Genomic DNA, 25,788 nt, shown 5'->3' with positions numbered 1-25,788 from the left:
GCGAGGCAGCTGGCCCTGGCCAACTGCCCTTCTCCCAGCGGCAGGGCCAGCCGGAACCCTTCAGGTCAGCTTCTGCTCTCTGGCCCTGGGAAGCCTTAAAAAAGTTGCTTGCCCTAATTTCTCCAAACATAAAATTGGGTAGTGGGATTTGGCATTTCTGTATAGCCTAGGTCTGTGGTGAGGATTAATTAGAGTTTTTAAAGTGCTGTGGGTTTGGTGTGGTGTATTTATTTTCTCAGGATGAAAGCCAGTACGCCAGCACCAAGTGTTAACAGTGAAGGTTTGATGTATGTTACTTGAGATGCACTGTGTGAAGTGGGGTGGATGGGCTACGAGGCTTGTGGGACTGCCTTCGGCACAGAAAAAGCCACATTTCCAAATACACTTTAGTACGCCCCAAGTGGGGAGTACTAAAAGCCTTTGAAAATTAAAAAGGAGCAGATTATCTGTGTTCAGGCTCTGTGATGGAGGGCATGCACCGACCCACACCACGGAAAACGTGACGCACGGCCAAGGACAAATATCGGCAGCTGGAGAAGACACAAAATTCTGCTCACTCTGTGACAAGCTGTACAATGAGCCCCTGTGACCAATGAAGAGAAGGAATGAGAATAGGCAGCCGGGGTTTCAGGTAGGCAGCTGGGGAGAAATGCTGTCACACCGCCCGTCTCCGACCAGGACAGGTGGGCACAGGGAGGCCCCACCTCCCACTCATGAGAACCCAGCAGCTTCCCGGACATTCCAGTCTCAGAAGCACCCTCTGCGCTGGGTATTCAAAATAAATCTGTATGAACAGGCTTTATTCCTGCTTATGAAAGCTACACGCGCTCATTACTAAAAATTAAAACAGCAGAAATACAGAAAGTAAGAAGTACAGACACTTCATCCCAACAGTCAGACTCTAATTGCTGTTAACTGTTGTTTGGACTTATTTACAGGAGACAGCTCTACCTGCCCTCAAGTTATAGGTGATGAAACAAAGAACTTACCCACAGGCTCACAGGAAGTAGGTCAAAGCTGGAATTCAAACCCAGGTCTTCCCGAAACCCCAGAATGCTGCACGTTGCATCAGGTTACACTGCCCTGTGCCCACACCTTGTTCCCCTGCTTCATCACCAACCTCACATGTAATTACCTAAGGCATCGGCAAGGTTTCCACAGCCAGCCTCTCCAGTGGAAGCTGCTAGGTCGTGGGGATGTAACATACAGCGCAGGGAACAGAGTCAACCACATCGTAGTAACTAGGTATGGGGACACATGCTCACCAGACTTATTGTGGTGATCATTTCCCAGAGTACGTAAATGTTGAATCACTATGTGGTACACCTGGAACAAATACAATACTGTATGTCAATTACAAATAACTTTTTAAAAAGGTTTGGAATAAAAACCCAAACAGAAGTTGCTATCATCTAGATACGGCGGAACCGCTCATGTAACTACTAGAGCCACTTTCCCAGCCTCATTTAAGTGTATAAGGCTCTACCAACATGCTGTTATTCGAGTGACATGGCTGTAACTAAGATCTGGGTGCTCCTTTTCGGCAAACCAGTGTAGAACAGAAAGCAAAGAGACCGCTGAAATCAGTAGGATGTGACCTATGTGTGAGGCCAGGACCTGGAGAGCCCTGAGTTCCAGCTCTCTTATTTATTAGCTGTGTGTGTCCGATGCCTCAGTTTCTCCCTTTGGATTATAAAGAGGATGGATGAACTAAATGCAAGGTGCCTTCTACCCTTGGTGTTTTATGGTGAGCAATCTCATCATTGAGAGTTGATGTGCCTCATGTGTCCCACCTAACTTATTTTACTCTGTTCAACATCTAATGTCAGGCTGAAAGGTAGAAAGTTGCCTCTGTGTTGCTACTTCTCAGAAAGAAAGAAAAGTGCTTTGAAAATAATATATGATGTTACTACTCTTGCCAGATTTATTCTAACTCATTCAGTGAATGATAACCTTCTTAAAGGACTGATTTATTAGCATGCATTCGTTCAGTATATATAAAATCTCTCAAATATAAGGCATCGAGAGAGGTATACAGTTGAAATCTTGCCCTCCTTGGAGCTTATGGCTCCGGGTAGGGGAGACACATGAATATAAATTATTGCAATATGAGGTAGCGAGAGTTCCATGTCCTAGGATGCTCCAGAGAAACTCAAGGTACTCAAGTTTGGAGGTATCAAGAACTTCATGGAGAAGTAGAAATATGAACGGGGCCCTAAACAAGAATTAGAGAAGCAAAGGAAGATGACAGTGTCTAAAGGAGGGCATTGCAACTGTGCTGAGGGGAGGCAGGCTAAGGAGGCTGCACGTAGCTCCGGGCAGTTGGTAACCACAAACAGCCGTCAAGCGGGAAGTGGGACGCTGTGTCATGCCCTCTTCCAGACCAGTTTCTACCAAAACGTAAGGGCTTACTGATCTCTAGTGCCTACAACAGTTCCACGCACGTCATGGGCAGACAGCATCACTGATCCGTGACCTTGGGGATGGCAACCCAATGTCAGGAAACAGATTTGAATGCTTCTCTGAAGAGGAAACAGGGAGCAGCTCCCAAGCATTCGAACTGGGACAACCTTGGATCTCAGAAAATAGCGTGTGAGAGAGGAGAGGGCGGGGAGTGTTCCTTCCCCCTGTAATCATGAGCAGAAATAACATCTCATTATAAACTTTAAAGAGAGGAGGCCCTTTAAATGCAATAGTAACGAAGTTGGACAGGATCACTTTGAAGACTTGGCTGTTGGTGGTGTGGAAAATGCTAACATCTGTCCGTGCCCTTCGTCTCTAGTGGAGCTCTATCGGCAGAGTCTGAGTGCTTCCTGTGTGCATGTGCGTCAGGTATATGTGTGTTACACCAGCAGAGGCACGTGAGGATGCTAAGGATGCACAGAATGCCACACCTGACTGCCAGGGGGGCTGTGGCTGCAGGTGAAGTAGGGTCATTACCTCAGAACAGCCCAGATCAAGCCTGGGGCCTGCAGGTTGATCTCATGCCTTTGAACTAATTTTTCCTCCTGGTCTGAGGCACACTGGCTAGAGTGGGGGTGGGGGTGGGGTGGCAGGGAAGGAGCATGGAATTTGGAGCCAGAGCTCTTTAGAACCAAGTAGAGCTACCAAGGGTATTTGGCTGTGAAAAAACCTGTAAGAAGAGCCTCTGGGGGTGCCCGATACTCTTAGAATAAGAGGGAGGAGGTGTATCTACTAAACACAAGAGGTGAGCCTGGGAGGGGATCAGGTACTACTTAGAAGACGGGCTTCCCTGTGAAACGTCCAGTGTCTAGTTCTGTGATTCATGGTAGAAGGAGGCACTGGTCCACCATTCCCAACAAGACCCACTAAAAAAGAGAGAGCAGATGGAAAAGTTGATTGCTGAGTGATGTTTTAGAATAGGGATCAGAAAGAAGGGCACGATATAGTAATAACAAAATAATGATATTTCAAATTATTCTAGCACTTTCAGTGTTTCTAACAGTTTCACTGTGTTCACCCATTACAACCATGCCTTAGGCTGCATTCCTGCTTGTTACCGAGTGCACCCTTTCTGTCAGGATGAAAAAGGAGAGAAACTGAGGACAGCTTTGCTCATTCAAGGTCCTATTTATATAGAGACCCCATCGAATGTTGAAGCTGGAAGGGGCTGTAGACATCATTTAGTTCAGTCTTCACAGATGAGGAAACTGATGAAGTGGCTTTGGGAAGGTGTAGGTGGAGCCCTCCCCTCTCTGCTATCAGTAAGTACACCTAATCTGGGACGTGCTAGCATTAGAAAGCAGAGAGATGTTGCTGTGATAACACTGACTCAACTGTTAATCCTTAATTTATACCCTAGATAGGGTGCTTTCTAATTTTATTCCACAAAAGTCTCTACAACATATTAAAAAAATAGATTCTATAAACATGATTTTCAGAATTTGCTGTCCTATCTATAATAATAAAAGCGTAATATGCTAATTAGACCAGACATCCTTCTGGACGAAGCCGGGGCTGCGAGGGAAACCCGGTCCCAGGTACCTGCCAGCGGCCAGAGGGAAGCCGGTGCCGGCAGCAGGGGGAAGGAAGGCCTACTCTTGCACGAATTTTGTGCATCAGGCCTCTAGTAAATACATATTTTCCTATAGCCAGATTTAATTTTTCCCTACAAATTAATTGCACAGAAAAGAAAATGGGCGTACAACACCATCCTATAAAGAAGCAGGTCCCCAAAGGTAGCTCTCTTTTCTCCAATGGCTGCACAGTGGATTAAAATGAATATGAAACTGGGAGCAAAGGCCCACGGCGCTGCCCGTGTATAAGAGGGGGCATTCGGCTGCTTGCAGGCACAGAGAGCTGCCCTGTTTCTGTGGACAAATAGTGAATGTGATCTGTGTCAATGTCAAGGCCCGACAGTGTCCCTCACTGCGCACAGAAGTCAGAGCAAGAGTCCAGGCTGGCAGGGAAGGCCTGGAATGGGCTTCAAGGAGGGGGAAGGTGGAGCAGCAATAAAGGGTCTTAGTGAGTCCATATTTAATACGTGGGAAGCTGACTCCAATCAAAGTGGAGGGACCTGCTCAAGACCTTACAATCTATGGGTGGCAAATCTAAGACGATTCTCTGTTCTGATTCCCATGCCTTTATTAACTTTTACACAGGAGCTGGGGACACTTTAGGGAAGACAGTGAAAGTCACAGCAAGCATTACGATGGCCAGGTAACACAGGAACAGAGTCCGTAAGCTCCCATTTCTGGTGCCAAGACAAAATATATCTTAGTGAGTGAAGGGGGCTTAAGGCTTTTCATTTATGGATGGGATTTAGTGGGTCAGAACAGTTTACAAACATTATAACGTGGGCAGCATACTCAGCACATTAAATTACTCAGAAGTTTTCCAAACCACTCCTGCCTTCCCCCTACTTCCTCTGGGCCCCGGGAGAAGTTCTGATAGGATTGGCCCTTGGTTAAGAACCACTGCTCTGGTGGACCACTGACAGACTGGACCCTTAGGTGTGCGGGGACAGAGGAAGGGTTACCAACCACCGATGTACAGCCTCACAGTAGCCGTCATGGGTGTGGCTCTCTTGTGCAGCTGATCAAGTCATTTCCTAGCACCTTCTAGAATAACCCTTCTAGACCAACAGAAATACGTAGGGAATTAAAGTGTTTCTAGTAGCCACATTAAAAAGGAAAAGGAAACAGATAACATTCATATTAATAGTACATTTAACTCAACATATCCAAAGCATGCCATTTCAACAAGTAGTACATATATGTTATATTTTACTTTTTCATACTAAGTCTGCAAAATATGATGTGTATTTTGTACCTACAGCACATCTCCACCCACAATTAGCCACATTTCAAGTGTCCCATAGCCACATCAGGCCAGTAGCTACCAGGCTGGACATATAACTGCCCTTGCCTCCCTCATCCACCTAAGTTTACTCCAACAGACACAGAGATTTCCTCACAATGTAGCCATTCCTGCCTGTCTCAGGGCCTTTTCCTTTCCAAGTCTAATGTGGACACTTTGGTCTTTATTCCATCCCAGCTCTTCTCCACTCAGCCATCAAGTAATCATCCCTGAGCGCCTACTAAGTGCTGGCTCTTTGTTAACTTATGAGGATGAAAAGATAACAAGTCACAGACCTTGACTTCCAGGAGCTCTCAGATTAGTGGGAAATGAAGGCACATACAAGAGAGCCCGATGAATGCTATACAGCGATGCCTGCGGAGGGCGCACAGAGGACGGGATGGCTGCTCCTGCTGGGCTTATGGAAAGCAGTCACAGCGATGGGACATTGGGCTGGTTTTAAGGGGCAAGGAACAGTGGTGGAGAGGCCGAGAAAGTGTTCCAGGCAAAGGGAAAAGTATATTCAACACCTAAGTATGATGATCTGCATGCTTAGAAATGGCAAGTGTCTAAGAAGAAAATGGCAAGGAGTGCCTGGAGTGAGGGTCATTCTCGGAGCAGGGAGACCTGGTGATGGCTTTTAGCATAGACTGGAGAGGACTAAGAAGCAAGGAGAGCCTGAAAAGGGGAACCACCATGTTTAGAAAGGAGGGGATGTGAGCACCGAAGGGAATGAAGGAAATGTAAGAGCCCCATTTTCTAAAGACAGCCTCCAGGTGAGGCATTCTGATGGAACCTGGGCAAAGAGCGGAATAGGTAATGCTTCCCAGCTCAGACCCCGAGGCCCCTGGCACGTTTTATACAGGGCTACTGCAGCCTGTTGGCATCCGAGAGCATTAAGTGGCCTGAAGAATGAATGGAGAGAGCAACCTAAGTTACCTCCACGGTTGCTCAGCAAGTCATGCCTGCGAGATGCCAGCTTGATCAGATGACATGATGGCTAATTTGACCTTGAGTTTTCTGGAAGAAGGCTGGAGCTCTCAGGTAAGAACAGGTTAACAACAACGTGACATTTGCAGTGACAAGGAGCCTCTGAGATTCATGGGTTGTCCTTTCACACATGGGAAACTGAGGCACGGAGAGTGAAAAGGCTTAATTAAAGGCCATACAGTTAGTAAGTCTGCAGCGCAGAGAACAGAATTCAGCTTGGTGGTACCAAAGCCACGGTGAGAATAGACAACAGCTGCCATGGAAAACTGTTTTACCTTTCCAGAAAATTCAAGTGGAAAAAGAGAAAGCAAGGCTAGAGACACATTAGGTAAGAAAACCATCTTTGTGAGCCACACAGATTTAGTTTAGCAGCAGTGAACAAGGTACTCACATGGAGAAATGTCCACAAAGCCTGGGTCGATGTTATGTAGCAGCTCAATTCTGGGGGACGGGCTTCCTTCACTAGAAAAGAATTTTTTAGAAAACGTTAATTTCCTCTCTCAAATGGGCATAAATGATTTTAATACTTTCTATCCTTATACTTGTAGAAAATAGCAAATATGCCAATTGGCATGTATCGCCAAGTAGTCCTCATTTGTTTACATTATAACAATGACTGACATTTGTATAAGAACTTCAATGTCAAGCATATTTAAAAAAATGAGCCTTGTGACCTTTTGCAATAGACAACGTAGCTGTATTAAACATCCTGAATCCTCACAGTGAAATGAAGAAAGAGCATCCGCCCAAGTGGCAGCGTCAGCAGTACAGATGCGACATGCCTCGTGAATATCAGCTTATGTAAGAAAAACTGTCTCCCCTGTCCAGACTGGCAACACGGTTAGAACTTATAGTTAATACAAGTACATGTGAAATACATATACTTCTTTAACATAAAAACAGGGTGCATGCAAATACAATCACAACCTACAATAGTGCTGGAAAAAACCTTGGCGATCACTTGTCCAACCCCTCACGATGCAGAAGAGCAAGGCACACAGTAAGTTATTGGCCACATATGGGTTGTATGACTCTCAAAGGAGTATTCTTAAAAAAATGGGAGCATAAACATCAGATGTATGTGGGTGTACATGAAGCACCCAGGTCATTTTGCTAGTATATACTTAGCCTTACGGAAGGTGTTAGACACAATTCCAATCACTGGGAGACAACTGTGGAGAACTTGATCATCCAATAGGAGATTGCCAAGTGTTAATGCCCTGGGATTTGTACATATCTGAATAACCAGTTAAGGCTCCTGAGGTACTAAGAGGCCATGTTTTCAGGTGGCCCAATATCCACACCCCAAACTCACAGCTAGTTATCCACAGCAGTGGTTTGGGATTCTAAGGACCATGAAATTTCAAGAAAATCTGGGTTGTGCCTGGCAATGTTGTATTTGCGAAGTAAGGAAATGTTAAAACAAAATTAAATGTATTAAAAACAAACAAACAAAACCCTTCAATTCCCATCACCAATATTTTTCATCTTCTGGATGAAAGTTCCTTATTATATGCATTTTTGTTAATATTTTCTCTAATTCTATGGGGTGTTTTTTTTTTTTTTGCTTTCCTGATAGTATCATTTGGAGAACAAAAGTTTTAGTATATGATAACAATTTCTTCCTCAAAGGTATGTACCAAAGTGGGTTGGATTAAAATAAAAGTGTTCTGTATGTTTCATAACAGCTTTTAGCAGCTATCAACTGTGATCACCACAATCTTAAAGAATAAGTTGTGGCTTCATCAAACTCATAAAATGCTTATGGGATTGATTATTGCTGCATTACAACATGTATTAGGTTCTGTCTTCTCTATGTTTCTATATGTATTTATACATAATGCTATAAATATATTTCACTATTCTTTTGCACATTATTCCAAAGTTTCTTTTCCATACAACCAAAGCACTAGAAACTGAGCAATGTCAGTTGCTTCAATAATTTATGGTTTTACTTCTGCCTAGTTCTGAAGCCCTGGCTTTCTCGCATGCAAGATAGCATTGTCTTTAAGAGCATAGCCTTTCAGAGTTTGCATCTCAACTCCACAAATTACCAGCTATATAAACTTGAGCCTTGTTTTTCCTCACTAGCAGAATGTGGATAAAAGTACCAACTTAGCCCTGACCGGTTTGGCTCAGTGGATAGAGTGTCGGCCTGAAGGGTCCCGGGTTCGATTCCGGTCAAGGGCATGTGCCTTGGTTGCAGGCACATCCCCAGTGGGGAGTGTGCAGGAGGCAGCTGATCGATGTTTCTCTCTCATCGATGTTTCTGACTCTCTATCCCTCTCCCTTCCTCTCTGTAAAAAACCAATAAAATATTTTTTTTAAAAAGTACCAACTTACAGGGTTGCTATGAATTAAATGAGGCAACATATGTAAAGCACTTAGCACAGTGCCTGGGATATATTGAGTGCTGAATAAGCTGGTCGCTTAAGATCAACAACAACTTTCACTGCAAAAATGCAGATTTTGACTATGCGGACAGGGGAAAAATACAACCACAAATACAAGGCTACAATCTGAGGTGCAGATACAAGAATAATATGTAGATACAATGGACATCGATATTCTTATCCATTCTTCTTGCTAGCAAGAGTTCTCCTATGAAATATAATGATATAGCTATAACTAATTTCTAAGGCCTGTTGTGATACTCTCTGTCATGTGAGAGTCCCTTTAGAAAATTATCAGTGTCAAATAAGGCTAAGTCACACAGTCTACTCATGATGAGCTGCATATAAAAAAGATATGTTGTAATCTGTTATCTAGGAATTTTCCTTATTTTTCAGTTTAGGCAGATGGCACAGTTTAGCTGTATAAGCAACACTACCTCCACTGGACTGTTGATTCCATTTGTGAAATGTAAATCTCTGAATAATGACTGATGATGTTTATAGTATGTGATTTTTCAATACTCACACAAGTTCCTTGTTTTTAGGTGAACCAAGGGAAGGGGTGTTTCTATGATGGCAACTCTTTGGGCTCCAGGTTGATATAACAAAGGAGAGTTCTCTAATAAGGTAAGCACCTATGGGACTCTTCAGGGATCCTACTGCACAGTGCTCACCTCCTGCCTCGCATACATTATTGGCCAAAGCAGTTCACAATGACCACGTAATGATGGACGCCTACCTCTAAACCAGTGAAATGGGCACGTCACACAAATGTCCGTAACAATCAAATTGGAGTCACTTGGGCGTCTTTGGCTGAGCTAATTAGAATAATAGTGACCAGCATTTATAGAGCTTTTGCCATTTTAAATACTTTACATGCATTATTTAATTCTCGACACTATGATGTAGACACAACCTTGGCACACTGCAGTTAAGTGAGTTACAAGATTACATGGTTAAGCAGGTGACAGAATTGGGTTTGGAACTCAGGCAGACTGACTCCCGAGTTCCCTACACATAACCACAATGCTAAATTGTCTCCTTAGTGAAATGTAGACATGGTCTCAGTATCTCTTTGAATGTATTCTATTTCCACTCATGTAGCTTATTATTAGGCACCATTAACAAATATCTTTATTGACTTCAAATGTCTATTTAGAGTTTTTCTCCATCCTCTTGTCTTAAAGACTGATACATTTCAGTATTCAATTTTAATTTACCTCAAATTTCATATTTTCTGGATTAATTTTTTAAAAACTAGGACAAGGAGAAATTGATCAGTGACTAGTTTCCAATATGCTATAAATATTTTCTAAAAGTCTACAGTTTCAGACACTGAGATCACAGCACTGTCCATTTATAAATAGAGTTTCCAGTTTTTGACTTTTATTTTCCAACCAGTTGAAGGGTGGGGCACTGAAACATTTCCCATAAATAAGTGAAACGCTATTACATTCCATACTTCTTTTACCACTAGCTACTGGCCATTTGTCATAAAAAGACACACCCTGTAAGGCAGTATCAAATTTTTACAAAGAGAAATAGCCAGGGCAATATTTTCTGAGGTGAAATTTTGAAAAAAAAAAGTTACTAATTAAAAAAATTCAACTAATACCTACATAGTAATGTCCATCCCATTAACCCTTTGTAAGCATCTTCATCATCATCATCTTCACTTCAAAATACAGTGCTGTTACTATGTCCCAGGCACTGTACACAGATTCTTTTACTAAATCCTCCTATAAGTGCCTATGAGGCAGGTACCACTGATAGTGCACTTTTCACATGAGGAAACTGATGCTTAGAGTTATTAAGTAACTTGCCCAGATCACACAAAACATAAATGGAGACAAGATTTGAACCAGCTATAACCACAGAGTTCACATTTTTAACCGTTATAAATATCTTACAGTATTTATGTTCTTTTTTATGTGGGTGTGGGTGATACTGGGTTTGTGTAAATCCCATGTTCCTTGAAAAGCCATTTTAACATGTAAACATTGTCACAAGTAAAGAGTTTAGGCATGGGAATTATAAAATTTTGCTATATTTAATGAGGAAATTAATTTGATATAAAGTTATATATGAGGAATTTTTCATGTACATTTTTATTAAGGAATCTTATTAAAAAATTTAAGTAGGCTACTTAAGAAATAATATTAAGTAATATTATAAAAATGATGGAATCATGCCCTTAATATAATTTTTTCCTACTCATTACTGTAGAATAATTGGTAGTTCTTTTGGGTTAGTATCTAGGCAAACCAGCAGGGCCTAATATGCCTTTATTCCAATTTCCATTATAAAACTCATGAAGAATTACAAAGAGATGAAAACTGGCAACAGTGTTGGAAAATAAAGAGAAGACCAGATGCCAAAGTCCCGAGGGAATGTCCCTAATGCCAGTGCTGCAGAGATTAACAACATATTCCTGGATTCCACCAGAAGAATCAAAACCTGATCCCAAGGCAAACAGAAGAAGACGGTGTCATTTTGTCTTCCTTTAGGTAGAGGACTGGGGGCAGCATCACAAAATTAGGCAATGCTCTCCCGTTAGCATTAGCGGGCTTCAAAGCCAAACCTTCCTTCCTTCCTCCCTCACCCCCAGGCAGCATCCCTCCCTATTTCCACCCCTGGGGCAAACCCCAGACCACAAGGGAGTCAACAGAAGAAACTATCATAGAATAAAGCACTTAACTACAAAAGAAATCTAAAACAGCACGCAGAGCACTACATACTAGGCTAGGGGCATAGGGTAGGAGCTCTTTTGTCAAAAAGGGTAAAGTAGGGAATCAAAAAAATAACACATCATTCTTTAAACATTTTGCTTTAACTTAAAAACATATATAGCCATGTGGCAGTCTTTGAAGGCAGACCTACTGGCTGGAGTTCCCTATCATCTTTATTACCAACCATACTTATCATGCTTCATCTACAGTTTCTAGTGCTGTTTGTCTTAAACGAGCGCAAGGGCCCAAGAACATGTGAGTTTCCAGATTTCCACAGAATGGTGGCCCTCGAAATTTGAATCTCTCCACACATTTCTCTGATAAAAACATACTGAAAAGCAAAGAGTAAAATCACCTAACACCCAAGCCCACAACAGAAGCAGGAGACAGAACATATTTAAACCCTGGATAGGGTTTAAACAACCATCTGAGATCCGAAAGCTCAGTGCTGGTGCCCATCCTAGCAGAGTCGGGGGGGAATTATGCAAAGGACAGTGAGGGGTACAAGAGGGGAAGGGACTCAGAGCATGTCCAATAAAATAAAGCCCACCATGATTCTGATGCAGCCTGATGCCTGGTGGGTCAGAGAGATGGCTACTGGGGAGTCAAGAGGAAGTGGCTTGGAAAGTGCAGGAGCAGCATCTAAACAATGTTAGCATAGGAATAAAAAAAACACACACACAAAAAACCAAAACAGGTGAGAATTAAAAACTTTTGGCAAATAAAAACATTCCCCTACTACCGGGGGGGGGGGGGGGGGGGGCGGTAACATGACATTTCAACATGAATCAAACATAATTAAATCAGAACTGCCAATATAAAAAATACCACGAATCAAAAATTTAAAAACTCGGACACTAAACTAAGGGAAGAAACTAAAAGAAAAGACGAAATCTCAGAAATGAAGGGATAGGATATACACTGAAGGTGTATAAAAGCAGATAGAGACTAAAGATGAAAACAGAGAAGATAATTCAAATTAAAAAGTAAAAAGGACCAGAGGGAAATTGATAGAAACAAAAAATACATAAATAAGATTAAATAATACCTATAATTGAAGTTCCTGAAGAGGAAACACAAAACAATAAAACATAATATTTAAAACTATAATTTAAAAATCTCTGAAATAAAAGACATCAATGTACAATGCGTTGCTGGAAATATTGACTGGGAACATGGTTACCTTTGAAGCATATCAAGTAAAAGTCTTAGGCTTTAAATAATAATAGTAGTGGTAATAAAAATCTTCTGGGCCTCCCGGCAAAAGGACCAAGTCACTTGCAAAGGAAATAAAATCAGGTTGACATTAAACTTATCAACAGCAACATACAAAACAAGTAGAGTAAGGTGACATTTTTAAGGAAGTCAAGGAAAGACAGTCTGAGACAAGAATTTTATATCAGTTCAACTCTTTATCAATTCTCAAGGTTGTAGAAAATGTTTTAGTAGATATGCAAAAATTCTAAGAATCCTGAGAAATCTATTAAAGAATGAATTCCTCTAACTAAGAGATAATTGAGAAAAACTTTAGAAATGAACGAGTGCTTAGCATGTAATATATTGTAGAACTGAGGCTAAAACAAAATTGTGGGTAAGGATAGAAAGACAATATTATATATATGCTCTGACACAGTAGAATTAATATGACTAAAAATAAAACTGGCAGAAAAGGGTGGGAGAAAGGGAAAAGTTGAATAAGCTAGTTGATTTCCTTATAGAGTCAAAGATGCCACTTTAAGCTGACAAACCAAAGAGTAGAACCTAAGTTTTAAAAAAGGGACTGAGCCATGGCTGGTTTGCTCAGTGGATAGAGCAATGGCCCGAGGACTGAAGGGTTCCAGGTTCAATTCTGGTCAAGGGCATGTACCTCGGTGGTAGGTGGGATCCCCAGTCCTGGTCGGGATGCGTGCAGGAGGCAACCAGTCGATGTGTCTCTCTCACATCGATGTTTCTCTCTCTCTGTCTCTCCCCCTCTTTTTCACTCTCTCTAAAAATCAATGGAAAAATATCCTTGGGTGAGGATTAACTAAAAAAGGGACTGAGAGGATTATATAAAGATGTTAACATCATGGTAACAATGAAATAAAATATACATCATTCCATATATTAAAAGAACTAACAAACAAAAGATCAAAGATAAAAGTAAATATAACACAAAATAATAAGACAAAACTAAGAATAAAAATGCCAGTCATAGCAATGCATATAAACTCATCTACTAAAATAAAACATTTTCTGACTGGATCATAAAGATAAACCTAATACGGCACCTAAAAATTACAGAATACACATTCTTTTCCAGTCCACATGGCAAAGACAACAAGAAAGACCATATGAAGGCCCAAGTCTTAATTTTAAATGAATTGAAATAATAAGTATGTTCCCTGACCAAAACAGAATTAAACTAGACATCAAAAATATCAATAGAGAAAACCTGAAATATTTGGAAATTAACAACATACTTATAAATACATGGGTCAAAAGAAATCACCATATTCACCATTTCCATCACATTATTTATCAATAATTTTGACATAAATTCTACCTTGTCAGGCACCAAGATTGCAATGTCAGCTTTTTTAAGATTTTAAAAAAGATTAAACATTTTTTAAAAATATATTTTTATTGATTTCAGAGAGGAAGAGAGGAGAGAGAGAGATAGAAACATCAATGATAAGAAAGAACAATTGACTGACTGCCTTCTGCACGCCCCTCACCGGGGATCGAGCCCACAACCCAAGCATGTGCCCTGACTGGGAATCAAACTGTGACCTCCTGATTCATAGGTCAATGCTCAACCACTGAGCTATGCCGGCCGGGCAAACATTTTTTGTTTGTTTGTTTTACTGAGAAATAATTGACATGCGCCGCTGAATAAGCTTAAGGCATACAGCATGATGATTTGATTTATATACATTGTGAAATGATTACCACAGTAGGTTCAGCTAACAGTCATCTCCTCCTATGGATAAAATAAAAAGAAAAGAAATGATAAAAGAATAAAGGAAAAAAAATGTGTTTGCAGGTAAATGTGTTACACTTTTCTAGAATAGTACTTATCAAAAGACAATAAAGCGCCCTTCGGGTGTAGTGGTTGGGTGTGGACCTATGAACCAGGAGGTCACCATTCAATTCCTGGTCAGGGCACATGCCCCAGATTGTGGGCTCAATCTCTGGTAGGGAGTGTGCAGGAGGCAGCAGATCAATGATTCTCTAATCATTGATGTTTCTCTCCCTCTCCCTTCCTTTCTGGAATCAATAAAACAATATTTTTTAAAAGAGACAATAAAACAATGTCTATATAATACTGAGGAGAAAAGATTTGACAAGAATTGTTTGTCAAATTATTATTTATGTTTGGAGGTAATAGATATTTTTTCATATGCAAAGACTAAAAGAACTCACTATTTGTGTACCTTTACTAAAAATTACTTTAAAATATTAACCAACCAATCAAAAGATTAATTAAAATTAGGAACTGAGGAATGGGAAAGGCATGTAATAAAGGCATGTTGGCAATATTGGAATTGGAAAGAGCTTGGAGAAGTCATGTCCCCTATAAATGACAAACAAGGTCTGTGGCTTGGAACAGGAAGAAATGGAAGCAGTTGAAAGAGCTTCTGTTGCAAATAATGTCACTCACTCCAGAACTGCTATTTCTCCTAACTTTTTAATATTTTAAAGCGGGTCTAAGCGGAATTGATAACTAGGCAACTAGTGAAACCCTGGTACTCGCAGCACAGCCAACTCTATTTTTCACCCATTACTGGCATTCCTATTTCATCAGACCTTTTGAAATTTTCAACAACTACCATCATCTTGGAAATGGTATTTCCAAATAAATATGTGACTGGAAAAAAATTTGCAGAACTCTGGGCACAGATGATGTGTTTCTGGCATTTGGCTGTCCACGTGTTTCTGGGGCTTCAGAAAAGAGGCTCCAGATGTCCATCTGACCGATGGCTTTCTCGGTCAGCGGGTACCGGTGCCAGGTGCTCTGCCACTGACACTAAAGGAAGGCTTGTGATGGTGTGGGAAGCACTGACTTCATAGGCTAGGGGGCTACCTCATTTTTCTCAGGATCTTTTTTTATCAAGAAAGGAGAGCATAATAAGAGCAGTTCTTCACCTATTAACGGGAAATTTGCTGGAATTCCAGAGGAAAGTCTTCAAATTCTTGATTAAACATTGGGCAGCAATTTTACTTTTTTTAAACATAGAAAAGGAGCATGTACTTCCTCATGGTTTAACATGCTTGGACAAGGTTGTTCACCACACCTTCTGGGTAAAGCCCTGCAGTAACACTGGGCCTGCTCAAGGATGGAGAGCTCTGTTTATAAAGGACCGGTCACTAGGAGTTCCGTGTTCTAACACTGAAGTCAGACTTTCTGCAAATCTGGAGTTCAGGAACTAAACTTTTCCCAAATTTCCTGCAGGCAGAAGCAAACAAGTGCCAAAGGTTACTTCTGATCAAGAGAATCTTAAGACTGACATGTGGACTTACAATCCACAACTTGGTGATATGGATGGACATCAATGACTTGGGCTTTGTCAAAGAAAATAAACTCAGTGAATTGGGGGCGGAGGAAATTATTCAAAATGAATTCAACTACTTCTCAACTCAAGCCTACCCTCATCTGGCAAAGTGTGCTACAGAGCTTTGACTTCATTTGCCATGTGTGCTTTTGCAAGCTGGGTTTTATAACCCGTTTGTCACACACACACACAAATCAAAACTGATTGGATGTCAAGCATGACAATATGTTGTCATATTAAATCCACTCAAAACTTCCTCCTACTTTTTTAGTCCAACTTCAGTAGCCTTCATGGTGAAAGCTGATGATAAGCTGAGCTGAAGTTCAAGTTTTGCTCTGCTTGGGAATTTTCATTTCTTTTTTGTCATAAAGTAGGTATTAATTTTGCATTAAAAATAAGTGATAGAGGCAGAGGTTTGTAAAGAATGTTTTTCACATTTTTCTATGTGAAATCAAGAGAAGACTGAGACTTGCAAGGGCAGCAATGAAAGAATCAGGAAAAATTAGAGAGAGACCAAGACTAAGGTCATCGATACCATCGTACTACGAATACAAAAGTTGGGCGGTAAAGAAGGCTGATAGGAAAAATAATTGATTCACTTGAAATCTGATGTTGGAGGAGAGGTCTACAGATGCTCTGGACCATCTGCAAGACAAACTAGGGGTCCTAGAGCAAATTAAACCTGAACCATCGGTGGAGGCAAAAATGACAAAACTGAAGCTATTCTACTTTGGGCACATCATGAGAAGGTAAGGGTCTTTGGAAAAGACAATAATGCTGCGCAAAAATACAAGGCATAAGGAAAAGAGGGAGAGTAAATATAAGATGGACTGATTCAATAAAAGAAGCCTTAGGCTGTGGAGGACAGAGCATTGTGAACATCACTCATTCATAGACTTGTAAGGAGTCAGAGCTGACTCAACAACATGTAACAGACAATCACATAGAAAGAAAGTGTAACCAATGTCTAATATCATAAAAATAAATGCTATCTAAATTTTTGTGCATATGTTTAGGTACCTTTTTCCTGTAAGTTCACATCTTTTAGTTTCAAAGAGGTCTATGAGTCAAAAACCTGAAAAAAATATTTACAATATTTCTAAAGGCCTTTCTTTTTAAAAAATCATTTATTTGTAAACTGAGCTATCATTTTCACAAAAAGCTATCATTCTCACTCAGCTGAGTGGAACTGTCCTTGGAGGGTCTGTCCTGAGAGGAAAAAGAGAAAGATGCGCAGGTACCTGATGGTTTTCCACACGTCGAAGCCGTCCAGAGGTTTGGTACCATTCGTGCTGCCCCCGGCCAGCTTCACCAGAGTTGGCAGCCAGTCGGAAATGTGGATGAGCTCCCGGTTCTTCACGCCCTTCTGTTTCAGCAAGGGGCTGGCCACGAAGCCCACCCCTCGCACACCTCCTTCCCACAGGCTCCACTTTCTTCCTCGAAGGGGCCAGTTATTGCCCCCGGCCAAAGTCTGCCCGCCGTTATCTGAAATATAATTAGATGTTGGCATTAGGACAATAAGGACGGAAGACATCTGTGTTTGTTGTTATAAAGGGTGCTTAAGAACTAAAAAAGATAATTCCTCCTTACCCTCTCCTATACCAACTACCCTTTTCCCTCTTGAAACTACCCTCCATCACACAGACATAACCCGATCTGACAGGAGACCAATCAGTCCTCTGTGGACAGGGCCACTGAAAAACAAAGGCGTCCCCTGAGGGTGACTGCTTGGGGTGGAGCCCTGCGCTAATCAATGCATGGGGTTGTTGTTGTTGTTTTCATAATATTTTTTTATTTTTCAATTAGAGTTGAGGCACAGGGTTTTAAGTGTATGCTTGCAGCTTGGTGTAACACAAGAGGATGAATCCAGGAAAGCTGAGCCCTCCTGGTACATGAAATGAAACCTGTGAATGAGTTTCACTTAGCGACTTAAAGCTCCTGATAGGTGGGGACAGCGGACCTTTTCATTTTCCTCTTGGAAACGTTTTCTCACATTTAAACTGGTAACTGAACCAACATTCTACTCCCTGGTGATTTGAACTCTTTCTTAAGTGTGAAAGTTGAAGATTTCTCCAGTGGGCTAAATGTCTCTGTAAACAGAGCAGTCGGGTGGAAAAAATAATTGCAAGAAGAATTCTTCTCTTCTCGACAGGATGATGGCAAAACAGAAAGTTTCATCGTGCGCTGTGCCAGGAGAGAGAAGGGTTTTCTTCCAAAACAGCTGAAGGAATGGAGGACCTTGGTGAGGCCAGGAGAGAAGCTGCAAGTGTGCCCGAGGTTAAGTATCCCACCAGCCAGTTAGGGCTCAATTAAAAATGAAGCTGCAGTGTAGAAAATAAAAAGTGGTATTTCTTGTGTAGTGAGGATGTAGAATCATATTATCTTCAAAACTATCCACACACTTAGGTGACGTTAGAGACCTATTTTAAATAACACTTATTTGCATGTATATTATACTACTTTAATTAAACTTTTTTTTTTAAAAAACCACTGTTATCCAAATGAACCACATGGGGGCAGTAATACAGACCTACTCTACAGAACCTTACAAATAAAAATCTAACACATAAATCAGGATCTTTCAAAGCCATAGGATGCACATGGGAGGAAAGAGAACTAATGTGTTAAGCAAGCACCTACTATGCACCAGGCACCATTTTAATTTCATATTATCTCTCACAGAATCCAGAGTCTGACAGACCGGAAGCTTGATGTCAGTCACTCACTAGCTGTGTGGGGTGGGACAATAGGCTGTCTCAGTTTTGTGGGTTTTTTTACCTTTAATGTGCAGATAATAATTGCTACCTCATGTATTATGGTGAGACTCATACTACATGACTAAAATGTAAATGACACCTTCTATAATCATTGCTGGGTTGGGTACCTGGCACAATATAAGCACTAAATAAATGGTAGCTAATATTTTAACAACCCAAATAGTCTAGTGTTATAATGATGTTGTTGCTTTAAAAAGTGAGATGTGAAAAGGCCAAACCAATAACTGGGAAATGTAGGATTCAAACAAGGTCTGTGTGAATCTCCAGGTACCATGCTCCCAGAGTGCCATGCTCCTGACGTTCTTGACGTAGGGGGGTTTTAGATCTTAGGCCACAGAAAGCTTCCCTTCCCTATGAAACCATAAGCAGTCAACCTCAGCCAAGTGTACACTCTTCCTGTGATAGAGCAGGAGAGCTTTTTCAAGGCGGTCGTTCCCTTTGGAGGAGAATCGCTGTTGTTGGTGGGTAAGAAATTCAAGGATCTACTGCCAAGGTGGCTTCTAATTAGTCTTTTACACACCTGGTCCTCCGTTCTTCTCTGCTTTGTGAAGGGAGGGAGAAGAGTCGAGTTAGATGAGATTAAGGTAACAATTCTTCAACACCTTGGTGGGTGGCAAGCAATCTCAGCTGCTGTCACAGACTCACAAGAACCTCTCCTCAAACCTCATATCTCTTCTTTAAAAAGCCCAAGGCCCCAACAGTCACCCAAGCCAGTGCATTAAATACACATTCTATTTCACATGAGCTGATCTGTGGGCACCATCTTTAGACAAAGGGATTCCTCCATGTTCCTTATACTTCTAGAGTATGTGACCCATAACCAACAGATTAAAATTTAAAAGAAGGTGGTGTTCATGATACAGAAATATACCGGATAGAAATGCTTACACTCTACCCGTGAGAGCAAGAATGGCTGAGACAGCACCGTTATTTCGCTCTATTGTCTGGCTTGTTATAAACGATACTGGCTCAATGTAGAAGATGTCTGTTTTCTCCATTTTAAATAGATGCACTTTTGAGATTCCAAAATGTCTCCTCCAGTTGCACAGATTTGTTAGTGCTCAATACAAAAGTTGGATAATGATGGTGGTGGGAATAGAGTGGAGATGATGGGGTAAGGGTGGCTGCGTCTGGAATCGGATTCTAGGAGCAGCCCTTAGGAATGACTTGGAAAGGAAAACACTCCAGGCTGGAAAGAGAATTTGGCCACCGCTGCTACTGTAGGAGCTGGAAGGTGTTTCCTCATAGTATCAGGGGAGGGGGCCAGCACAGTGAGTGTGACTGCTTTTGCCATTAGCTCAGTGTGATGTTTTTGCCATTAGCAATGATAAGCCATTCTATCGTCGGTTATCAATGTGGCTTCCTCCACATTTTTTTTTTAGAGCACTCCAGAGATAAAGCACTGGTAATTAACACACCTGCAACTTGTTCTCCTTGGCTCCCCAGTCACAGAGCCAACTGTGGACGTGGCTGCGTGAAGAGGGCAATTCAGCTTTGTAGGCGGGGTGGGGTGGGGTGGGGAGGCTTGTGTCTCCACAGGCAGCACCAGGCTGATGGCTGCGGCTTATTAGGCCTTTGAAAATAGGGTGCTGTCCATCAGTCTTAGCACAGTCTCCCCAGTATTTCAACGAGTTGGACACAAAACTGATCAGGGTAACAGCAAGAATCAAATAAGCTCATTTGAAACAAGGTAGAATAGGGGGTTTCTTATATTGCTCACTTAAGTCTGACATAAATGAAAACGGGTATAGAGTATTGCTGAAAGATAGTAACTAGTCTTTTGGGGTGATTACTTTGTAGAGCATACAGATGTTGAATTACAGTGGAACTTATAGAGTGGTATGTACCAACTTTATATGATATATATCAACTTATATATTGTTATATACCAAATTTACCTCAATAAAAAATTCTTAAAAATATAATGGAACCACCACCATTTCAAACATAGTTCTTTTCATTTTCTCTCCTAATTTTCTTTGGGAAAAAGTTAATTTTGTTCTTGTAAAGAATTAATTTTCAAAAGAAAATTTTCTTGTGTCATTTCCTGACTGACTTATTTAAAAAACTTCCAAATCCAAATAAGATGACTGCAACTAGTAAAAAGGAAACTATGAAACATTTTTTTCAGGGAAATGGTTTTGCAGAATGTTTTTTGGCAGAGGGAAAAGCTAATTATAAAACCTTTGCTGTCCAGAAAAGAAATGTCAAAATAAAACAAATGCTGTCATACACAGATGGTAAATCTCACTTTATTATTCATTATTGAACAAAAATAACTGTCAAAAAGTCACGGAAAAACAGCAGTTAGCCAAAGATCTGAGCAAAAGCATTAAGTATACGACCATGAAGCCTCATCCATATCCAGCTGATAAAAATTAAGATGGAACCGTGACAGCAACATCGGCTTTTAGGACTACTCTCCACACGATGTAATGTTGTGGCTTGGCTGTGGCAGGCTGCCCTGAGCCATCAACATATATCACCATCTCACTGCCCCCAGGGATCTTTTAACCCGGCTTCCCCAAGACATCCTCCTCTCTGCTTTGGGGATCATGGAAGGAAAAGCAGGGAACGCCCCAGCAGCCTTGCACGGGGTCTGGACTTCCCTCTGAACAGGGCCACCAGTGTGAGTGTGACAGATGAGTAGACATGATTTCAAATACCAAGAAACCTCTTTGTCCAAACAAAGGGCCTGCTTGGTGATGGCTGCTTCTTTTAGACAAAATTTCTTTTACATGACGAATATGTACATTGGAGAGTTAACATGTAGCTTAGTAGTTAATCTAAAAGGTTAGGTAAATTAGATCTCCAACTAAAAAGATTTTGGAGAAAATATCTACCCAGATATTCAGTTTACAGCCTGATGTTCTCTTTCCCTTTTGCTATACATTCAACCATTTTTGATTGAATGTGCATTCATTTCCGCCAAGTGTATCTTTCCAGTGGGTTTCCAATCCAGCCACACTGCCATGGGTCTGCCACTCCTCTCACCTGGCCTGCCACTCCCCTTCACGTTTCTGTCGGGGCATCTTGGTGAAGCCCTAAACCAACAGGCCAATCTGTGTTTAAAGATCTCTGATTGCTTTCCAATCAGGAAAAAGTTCCAACTTCTGCCCAACACAAAGAATCCTTTACATCTGGACCAACCTACTTTTGGAGCATCAAGTCCTGCCCTTCCCCATAAAGCATGCCTTGGGCTTCACATAGAACTAACTTCTTTCCCCCTGTAGTTAGAACAGTTTCATGCTATCTTTGCCTTTGCACATGTTGGTTCCTTTGCCTAAATGCTCTTCTGCCCCTTCTTTCCTGCCTGACTTAAATTTTAAATCCCAGGTTAAATGTCACATCTTTGGTGAACTTTTTTTTGTTTTGTTAATCCACATCAGAGGCTATTTATCCACTGATTTTTTTAAGGAGAGTGGAAGAGAAAGGGAAAGACAGAAACATCGATGTGAGAGAAACATATCGATTGGTTGCCTCCGGCATGTGCCCCATCCAGGGAGGGCCCAGGCCAGGGGCGAGCCTGCAACCAAGGTATGTGCCCTTGACCAGAATCAAACCTGGGACTCTTTGGTCCAAAGGCAGACGGTCTATCCACTAAGCCAAACCGGCTAGGGCTTTGGTGAACTTTTCATTTACTCCCCCTGTCTTCATCTCTCCTCTGTACTTCTACTGCACTTCCTGTACACTTTTTTATGACACTTATCTCGTATCTTACATACACTCATTGCACTTATCTCTGTATAGAAATTAGTTATTCATGGGGTTGTCTTCCCTTCTACCTCTGCCTCTCAAGGGCAAGGACAATGTCTCATTCATTTGCTTTCCTAGGACCTAGCACAGGTTGCCAAAGAGAGCTCAGATATTTGCGGGGAACAACAACAAAAAACAAATGGAGAAACGGCCTCCAAAAATATGGGTTGAAGACACTGTAAATTAACTTTGATTTCTGCACTGTTTTTACTGAGCCTTCATCCAACCACTCTTTGACCCTGACTTTCAGGAAGCTGTTCTAAACAGATACTCCTTATTTTATAGGATATTGGCAAGGGGGGAACTCTTGGAACCCTTGGAGAATTTAAGCAAATATCAGAATTGTTTGTCCCACCTGGTGCCTGGTCAGTTGCAATGAAGTCAAAGGGGTTGTTCAAGAGCTTTGAGGAAGCACTGGTCCTGGCCTGGAAGAGAAGTCTTACCCCTTTAACAAATCTTCCTGGAGTACCCGCCATAGACCAGGGACCACTCTAGCTGGCAGCAGACAAGACAGGCAGGGTCCCCTCTCTCTTGGGGTGAGTAGAAAAAGATAAGATCTCTCCAATCATGGTAGATGGTAACTGGGCCTCTCAGGAGAGCTACCACCAGAATGGCAGGACAGAGCCAACCATCACCAGAGGAACAGGAGCCCGGCACAGGGCAAGGGGGCTCAGGACCTTATTCAATTACACACTAGTTGGGGGGGGCATTCTGTGTCAAGGCCTCTTCTTGAATAAATATTAAATTAACTATATTCTTAAGAACGCTTATGTTCTATTGTCAGAACTTAAGGAAAACTTGAGCTAAATGATGACTACATATTTAAAAAAAAAGGAATGTCTAAGTGTTTCAAGACTGTCATCATTTTTCTCTATCTTCCCTACTGCCCTAAAATCACTGAAATGTATTCAAGGGATAGGAGTTAAATGCTGTGTGTTTGGGAAGGTTACTCTATCTCTGAGTCTAAATTCCCTCTTGTGAAAAATGAGGCTAACAATACCCACCCTAATATAGTGCAGTTGTACTCAACAAATCTTAGCCGTTTTCATTAAGGATAACCATCAGCAGCAGTAGCATCCAAATCTGCAGAACAGAATAGGAGCCTATCTGGGTATTTATGAAACAAATGCTAGATGTAGGTGTTACAGCCACACTCTAAAACACCATGTTTCCTAAGAAGAACGTATTCCAAGCTCAGAGCCCTTCTAGGTTGCATTCTCTTCTCTGTACGTACTTTTTTGAAAGTCAAGAAATGAATTGAGAGAGTTTTTGCTGGTATTCTTGGGCAGAGCCAGGGTGACTCCTTTCTGTCTCCACGAGTTTAAATAAAATTCATCAGTTATTAAAGAAAGAGGTACAATAGCCATAGCCTGTGATTCAAATGAAATGCTAGAAATGGAATCTTTATTCAGACGTTCCTTTGAACATTTGAAGGGGTTTTAAATGGTTTGCAACACTGATGGCTCTGACCCTCACCTCCCAATCTGACTCTAGTCAGACTTTATATATTGACTAAAGGCACGGGCATGGGAGTATTCCCGCTGCACTGGCACCAGAAGGACTCTGGTGGAAGGGAATTGGCAGCCAGACCCCAAATAAATGATGTAGCCACCAAAAGAGCTGAAGATAGAGGAAGATGGGTGCAGGGAAAGGGCAAAATCAGAAATGAATGGGGATTAAAGAGAAAAAGATTACGTAGGGTTGTGGTGAAAGATTTCCTCATTTCAATGGGGCCAATGTCATTGCTTATAATAATAACATACCAATGGGATTTTATCTCTCCTTTAACGTTTATTAAGGATAAAAAGACTCAACAGTCTGTTGAAAGATTTAAAACATTTGGTCTCTAAAAGTTAAAATGGAACTGGGGAATAGAAAACAGTGTCCTAATTTATTACGTATCAGTAGACAACTGAACTTTTTTTCCAATTTAAAGCACAGGTAGTCACCGATCTTGGAGATCCTTAAATGTCATAAGGTAAGTACAAAATATTGTGAGTTACTCTCACTTGGGAGACATGAGTAATGCTAGACTTGATCTGATATTCTAGATCCCCTAACAAGTACCATGGAAACCCCATGTTTGGAATATTTAGGACTAGCAAAAGTACATGTTTGTTTGTCTTCTTTTACAGTGAAAGCCCTCCTTGTTATCCCTGCAGTTTGATCTTGAAAGAATGCCTAACACACACACACCTAACACACACACACACACACACACACACACACCTAACACACACACACACACACACACACACACACACACACACACACATATATATATACTAGAGGCCTGATGCACGAAATTCATGCATGGGAGGGGGGGTTGTCCCTCAGCCTGGCCTGCGCCCTCTCGCAATCTAGGACCCCTTGCTACTAACCGCCCACCTGCTCGCTCCTTACCGCCCGTCTGCTTGCTCCATACCACCTACCTGCTCACCCCTTACCGCTTGGCTCACTGCTCCTTAGCGCTGCTGCGGAGGCAGGAGAGACTCCCGCCACTACTGCTGTGCTCGCCAGCAGTGAACCCTGCTTCTGGCTGAGCGGCACTCCCGCTCTAGGAGCACACTGACCACCAGGGGGAAGCTCCTGTGTTGAACGTCTGCCCCTGGTGATCAGTGTGCATAATAGTGACTGGTCATTCTGGTCATTCCGCTGTAACGGTCACTGGGCTTTTACATATATATATATCTCCTACCTAATAAAGAGGGAATATGCTAATTGACCCTCACACCATCACAAAGATGGCAGAGCCCACAGCCAATAAGGAGGAAATATGCTAACTGACTGCCCCGCCCTCAAAGATGGCAGCGCCCACAGCCAATATGGAGGGAATATGCTAATTGACTGCCACGCCCCCAAAGATGGCGATGCCTACAGCCACAATTTGATGGCGCCCAGTCCCCTCAGTCCTGCCCAGGTGGCAGGCATGCAGCAAGGCCGGGCCCGTCCCCAGGTGGGCCCAGTTGCTGCACACCTGCCTCTGGAGTCCCCCAGTCCCCTCAGCCCCCCAGCTGCCCAGGGCCACCTGAGGTGCAGGCAAGCCTCAGACGGTGGCTGCCCAGCCGCCCAGGGCCAGCCTGAAGTACAGGCAAGCCTCGGATGGCGGCTGCCCAGCCGCCCAGGGCCACCCGAGGCTCAGGTAACCAGGGACGGCCGAGGCTTGCGCTGCCGGCTGAGGCAGCAGCAGAGGTGTGATGGGCATCGCCTTCCCCTGATTGCCGGGTCGCCTCCCACCCCTGAGGGCTCCCGGACTGTGAGAGGGGGCAGGCTGGGCTGAGGGACCCCC

The 25,788-nt window shown here is 42.1% G+C and overlaps 1 protein-coding gene across 1 annotated transcript in view; it reads right to left on the bottom strand.

Annotated features, from left to right (window-relative positions):
* The window catches only part of ARSB (arylsulfatase B), a gene marked incomplete at its 5' end in the record, with an annotated part of 131,502 nt that overhangs the window by 49,575 nt on the left and 56,139 nt on the right, over positions 1-25,788 (bottom strand). The window contains 2 exons of the mRNA XM_006081550.2: positions 6,701-6,771; positions 17,208-17,451. Coding sequence (XP_006081612.1) covers positions 6,701-6,771; positions 17,208-17,451 — 315 coding nt within the window. The remainder of the gene's footprint in view (positions 1-6,700; positions 6,772-17,207; positions 17,452-25,788) is intronic.

Source organism: Myotis lucifugus, unplaced genomic scaffold (genome assembly GCF_000147115.1).
Source record: "Myotis lucifugus unplaced genomic scaffold, Myoluc2.0 scaffold_0, whole genome shotgun sequence".
Classification (NCBI taxonomy): domain Eukaryota; kingdom Metazoa; phylum Chordata; class Mammalia; order Chiroptera; family Vespertilionidae; genus Myotis; species Myotis lucifugus.
Note: the sequence above shows the minus strand (reverse complement) of the source record. Positions and strands in the feature narration are given on the sequence as shown.